General features: G+C 39.8%; 1 protein-coding gene across 1 annotated transcript in view; it reads right to left on the bottom strand.

Moving 5' to 3' along the window:
- clcn2c (chloride channel 2c) overlaps positions 1 to 6,000 on the bottom strand; it is a 205,335-nt gene that overhangs the window by 83,460 nt on the left and 115,875 nt on the right. Inside the window, exons 10-12 of the mRNA XM_034701145.1 lie at positions 5,297 to 5,398; positions 3,458 to 3,542; positions 2,425 to 2,580 (exon numbers count right to left, since the gene is read on the bottom strand). Of these exons, the coding sequence (XP_034557036.1) occupies positions 2,425 to 2,580; positions 3,458 to 3,542; positions 5,297 to 5,398 (343 nt within the window). The remainder of the gene's footprint in view (positions 1 to 2,424; positions 2,581 to 3,457; positions 3,543 to 5,296; positions 5,399 to 6,000) is intronic.

The raw sequence follows: 6,000 nt of genomic DNA, 5'->3' as shown, positions 1-6,000 counted from the left end.
TCCATGTTGAGATATTGTGTTCAGAAGAGTGAGACGAAAGTGAAGTCACAGTTACTTACACCATTAACCACCAAATCCATTCGGTTCCTCTTCGTGACAAAATGATGGTTTTCCATTCTTTTTGATATGATCCTTTATTGACTGCCTCTTCCTTTCTAAGCTTTAAAAACACACACATAACACCGATGGTGCTGTAAATGTTTCTTTTCAGTCAAGTACCGGAGCGGCTCAAGTTTAAAAACCAAATTTCCACATGCCTCCTCTTACCCCCGTGCAGAAAACTGCCTCACCTACACACACGAGCGAGCACAATCACATCACCATCCATAGTCTATATTGTACTCTGCACCTCCTCACACTTCTGCAGGACTCTCTTTGTGTGCTTCACCCTCTTTATGAGTTGTACTGCACAGCCAAGCACTCAAACAAGCCCAGCTCTAGATGCAGTGACGGGTGATGTATCACCTCGTTTTTTAATGATTCTAAAGGACGTTTCATTTTAACCAAACAGTGTCGCCAAGTTAATAAGGGTTACATAAAAAAGGCATCTCATCACAACAACAGCAGCGTCCTCTCCAGCAGAGGACATCACAGATGCAGACAAACTGCCCGGGCACAGAGTTTATGTGAACTCCCAAACTTATTTCACTGAGATGGAGAGAGAGACCGAAGGACTCTTACAAGCTGTTTTTTCCCCCACTGGGGCCAAGAGTGCAGTGGCTTTGTTCCAACACTTTGTATCACAGTAGTCATTTTTTCCATCACCCACACTCAGGGGAGTAAAGCCAGATATTTTACTGAAAATACGTCTTCATCTCGTACCATATAAGGTCAGCTGAAAAAAAATCCAATCAGCTGAGATCCAAAACTTGTTTCATGTCTTTTTCCTGTCCGGTTGACCTCAAACTTACTGAAACCTTCAACATTTCTTAACCTTAACTTCATTATGAAGTTCAACTTTTGAAGGATTTATCAGTCTCGATGTAGCTCTCCAAGTGTGCATCCTTGTGCGTTAGTAAGACTAACCAGAGGTGCATTTTCATTAATGAGTCGTCTGGTCGAAAGAGCAGTGTTGTAGCTTCACGACTGTCTGTGTGCAAGTCAGAGCTGTACTGTCTCTAAGGACTTAAATCGAAAAGCAGTACCACTTCAGACGTGTGTAATTAAAGACATACAGATAATAACCAATTAAAACTTTCTATTACAGTCTTTAACTTTTTTTTTCTAGGGACCACGGACAGTCTGTATTTCAAAGGCCCCTGTTACGGAGCAGAGTGCCAGTCTTTGTGGTCATTCTGCATGTCCTTGTAGTTTTTCTGTCTCTCCTTGTAGTCTTTAAGAGCCTCTGATGTCTGAAAGTGTTACTTTTTATTGTTTTGCATCTCTTTGTGGTCATTTGTGTGTCTTTGTGCTGGTTTAGTTTCTCTCTGTCATTGTATTTTATGTCTCTTTACAGTCTCTATTGTCTCTGATGCTGCTTTGCTTTACTCTGTATCTCTTTGTTGCTATTTGTGTCTCTTTATGCTGATTTTGAACACATTTGTAGTTGTTTGGAGGCTTCTGGTGGTTGTTTTTGTCTCTTTGTCGTGGTTTGGTGTAATATAGTAGTTTTTGCATCTCTTTCAGGTTCTTTAGGGCAACTTCAATGATTTTTATGATGAAGATAATGACCAAGGTTAAGGTTGAAAGGCCTCAGATCTTCAGTTCCTCTGTGAAGGAGGCCTTTATTGTGATCAATCCATGCTTAAAGAAGCGTTTCAGTGCTTACTTTCAACCATATTGCTCTGTTCTTTTAAACCCTTCCACTGTCTGGATTATATTTTGTTTTATTGAACACCTTCTAGTTGACCTTTATCGTCAAACAGGACAGGTTGAACCTCTGTAACTCAGAGTCGTGTCACGTGTAACACTCGGCTATAAAGATCTTCTTGTATTTTTTAGATGAATCCCATCAGTTTTCCGCTGAGCGATGTGGCATCAAAGTGGACTCAAACTTTAAATGTCCTCACGGGAACATTACTTTGTAACACAGTAGAGCCGAGGGAGGAGGGGTAGGTCACTTTCCATCCTTTTTTTCACACGGTCTTCCTTTGTTCTTTACCAGTGACAAGAGGAGATGGGCTCTGTTCCAGTACTTTCCCATCAGCCCGAGGCCAGTATTGAATAAAAAGGGCAAAACCTCCCCATTTATAAATGTTCTCCTTTAATCACTCTCTCCTCCTGACCTTCCTTTATCTTTAATGCCACTATAGCTACCAGCAGCGTACTGTATGTCGAGATTTAACAAACTGCTTCAGCACATGTACAGAGAGTGAGTGAGTGAGTGAAGGAAGACTGATGAACAACTGGACACGTGAGAATAAAAGTTACCATAAAACAGAGAGATGTTAAAGAAAAGAGAGGGAACAAAGTTTTTTTTCCTACCTTCATGACGATGAAGAGGACCAGGGTGACGAAGACGTTGACCTGTGGGTGTTTCCAGGCCGCAGAGTGTCCGATGTAGTCAAACTCCTCTGCGATGCCCTGTTTGGCCCACGTCCGGTTGTCTAGTAACGTAACCAGAGACTCCTTCTGGGTCAGCTGAATAACAAACAAAGGACCATCCAATTCATAACATGCATATGTTGTGTCATGTTCTTCTTCGTCTTATTTGATTTTAGAATCTGAAGCAAAGAAGTCATTTTACTGATTTGTAAAATGTGACAAGAGGGCAAGGTCTTCTTTCTTTTGATATCAAACTGCATCAAAACCTTCTTTGCACTTCTCTTAAGATCTTAATTTAAGATCATTGTTTGTAATGCAAAAAAGGAAGTGTGGAGCTTCGAAGAAATGTCAACTACACACATTTTAATGAAACAAATAGTTTCTAATATCCTCAGCACCGCCTGCAGCAAATTTAGCAAAGCCTCAAAGCAGATGGGAGTCCACACTGAGTGGATTATTTTGAATAATGTCACATATTATTAAATAGTGGTATTCGTTGATGAAAGAATCAGTCATTAGAAAAGTAACTTTACAGGAACTTTGGAAAAAAACAAAAACAAAGATACACAGAAAAGTCATTTTTGTCACTAGTTGCTACAGTGGAACATTTTCTCCTCAACAATCTGTGTGTGTCATACTGGTCTAAAACATCCCAGTTTGATGGGACTTTTATAAATCTACACGTTTGGAAACACAAGTCTCTGTTTCTATCAACATTTTACATAGTGTCCCCTCTCTTATGCAGTCAGGCTTGTATTTAGAGGCTGGTAAACTTCTTCCATGTTGAATACGGAGTGAAGTTTGTTCCACCTGTTAAAGTCAGAGTCTCAAACTTTAATTTTATTGATGTCAAGTAACACGTCTTAGGTGAGGTGTAATAGTCCCTCAGGTTTTCTCTCACAGGACTGATTGCAGTAATGGCCGAGCTGTGGTGTGTATTAAAATCCATTATGTGTGAGTGGGTGAAACTTACCCTGCCGGCCATAAACTGTCCAAAACCAGGGGGGAAAGTTAGTGTGGAAACTAGTAAAGTGACCAGTGCGGGGTACAGCAGACGTCTGAGCGAGAGAGAGAGAGAGAGAGAGAGAAGAGAGGGGGGGGGGGGGGGGGGGGGGGGGGAAGAGAAAGAATGTGTTAAAGCTAAAGAAGAAAACAAAAAAAATCAATAACAGACAGAATAATATTACTGCCTCATAATGATACAACTGATATTGATATTATGGTGTGGACTTGATATATAGTGTATGCCCTTTAACAGCAATGCCTTGTTAACAAAAGAAGACAAACGACTTTGCACCAACAATCGAAAAAAGAACAAGCTGCATCATTATAGAGTCGGATTTAAAGAGATGAAACATGAAGGTAAACATCAAAAGTAGAAACCTGGTTAGACAACAATCCTCCAAACACCTCAGTTAGTCACATCTTCATTATCAGAGTAAAACAAGGAGATCAAATGTAAACAAAGTGATGTGCTGGAGAATCATGAATGTAACGAAGTAAATTCAAATTAAAAAGCTGACTTCTTTTATGAGAATTAAAGTCAGAAAAATGTGCCTAGATAAGAAAAAATAAAGGATAATTTAACAGTAAAATTACGTCTTGTGTTTTATCTAAATTACGTATGTCATGTCAGATAGTTAGTTTTATTTTTTTTAAACACTGTTTACATATTTTTTGCTTGATTTCTTTATGCACTGTGTTCATTCCACTCCTTTACCCACCCCGTATTACTCCCTTATTCTTTCTGTTGATAAATATGTTTACGTCTGTTAATTTTTCTCTGTCCAACCACAACCATGGCACATACCCCACACTTCTTTTTTTATTTTAATTTTGAATTTATATTTCGGGATGTATGTATGTATGTATGTTTGTGTCAATGTGATAATGTATATATTGATCCTTTGCAGTTATTGACCTAACCTTTTTTTTATACCACTGCTCCCTGGCCTTTTAATTGTCTGCCGGGAATAATAAAGGAAATTGAATTGAATTGAATTGATAGATCCAAACAGCTGATCAGTGCTCTGCAAGCAAGAGACTTGTGTGTCATCTTTGAGAACAGTGTCAGAATGAATCGGCTTTCTGACTAAGTAAAGCACAGAATGCAAAAACAGAGTGTGCACTTACACAGAGAATAGCACTTTGGTTGGAAATTGTTCAAATCAGTTAAATGTGGCAGATATGGTTGACCTTGTCTGCATGGTTTGATAGCCTTGCTTCCCTCCCAGTTCTCCAGCAGGTATAGGGTTTATTTGGTATGCATATGTAAGGAATCAATGCAAACCAGATTTTTTTAAGATGATAAACAATATATCAGCCTCCAAAAAGTGAAGCCAAAACACCTAGAGCTCCCCCTGCAGACTGGCTGCAGTATCAGTTTTTAGTCCCACGTCCTCTGTGTTAACAGATGGGACATGAGTAAAACTATGATATCAAAATACCTGTTAAATAAATTTCATTTAAACAATGTTTGTCATTATAGTTAGTGCTTATCATACTGACTCATGTTGACTATTTAGTTTCAGATAGTTTTTTAAAAAGGGGTGTAACCTCTTGATTGACAACTCCATTAATACAGCTCCTGATTAGCAGAGAAGAGGAGTAAACTCTGACTCTAAACGACATCACTATTTTTTAGCAACACACGGCTCCCCATCTCTACACTGACAGTAAAGTGGAGACGCATCATCTGTCTCCACTGATGTGAACACACAGCATTCAATGTAACGACATGTGCATGACATTTGGATGCTCTGCTGCTGTTATGAGAGCGTGTGAATGCATCAGCTGAAACTGTTCCACTTACTTTTTCATGAGGAATCTGTTGATGGCCTTCTGCTTCCTGATGAACTGGACAATCAGTCGGTTCAGGTAGACGAATAGAGCCCCACCAAAACCACTGGCAATACTGCAGAGAGAGAGAGAGAGACGCACACATCAGAGAGATGGAGGCATATTTCTTTTTAAGGTTGGTGGAAAATGCATTCTGGGTGATCGAGCTGGGACTGGATGTAATAAATTAAAGCCCAGGCATCTGTCGTAGTATTTTCTCTCACACAACACCTCCAGAGTTCGTCCCCGCTGCTTTAGGCTTCAATAAAAAGCTATAAACGTATATGACTCTGCACTACAGCGCAGCCGAGTGTCAGCAACAAGTGCTTATAAATGCTGTTGAATCATTGTACAGTAGAGTCCACATGCTGTTATAGAGATATGTAAAAATACGATAGAGAGGGAGCAAAACAAAGAATCACGTAGGTTGGGTTTGCAGGAGGAAACAAAGAAGAACAACAAAGAACAACAAAGAAACATTGAGGGGAGAAACACAGAGAGCAGTGGATTGCAGCTAAGAGAGCAGTACAGATAAAGAGCGTACAGTCAGATAGAGATGGAGATGTGCGGAGGAGTCGGAGTCAAAGCAGAGAGGTTTACATAAGCTTTCATTTAAAAGCTCAGTGGGAGTCCTCTTTGTGGCAGAGAGAGAGAGAGAGAAAGAAAAGCCAGGAAGCA

The sequence above is a fragment of the Notolabrus celidotus genome, chromosome 14, assembly GCF_009762535.1.
Source record: "Notolabrus celidotus isolate fNotCel1 chromosome 14, fNotCel1.pri, whole genome shotgun sequence".
In the NCBI taxonomy this organism is placed as follows: Eukaryota; Metazoa; Chordata; class Actinopteri; order Labriformes; family Labridae; genus Notolabrus; species Notolabrus celidotus.
This window is presented reverse-complemented; position numbering and strand designations above follow the sequence as displayed.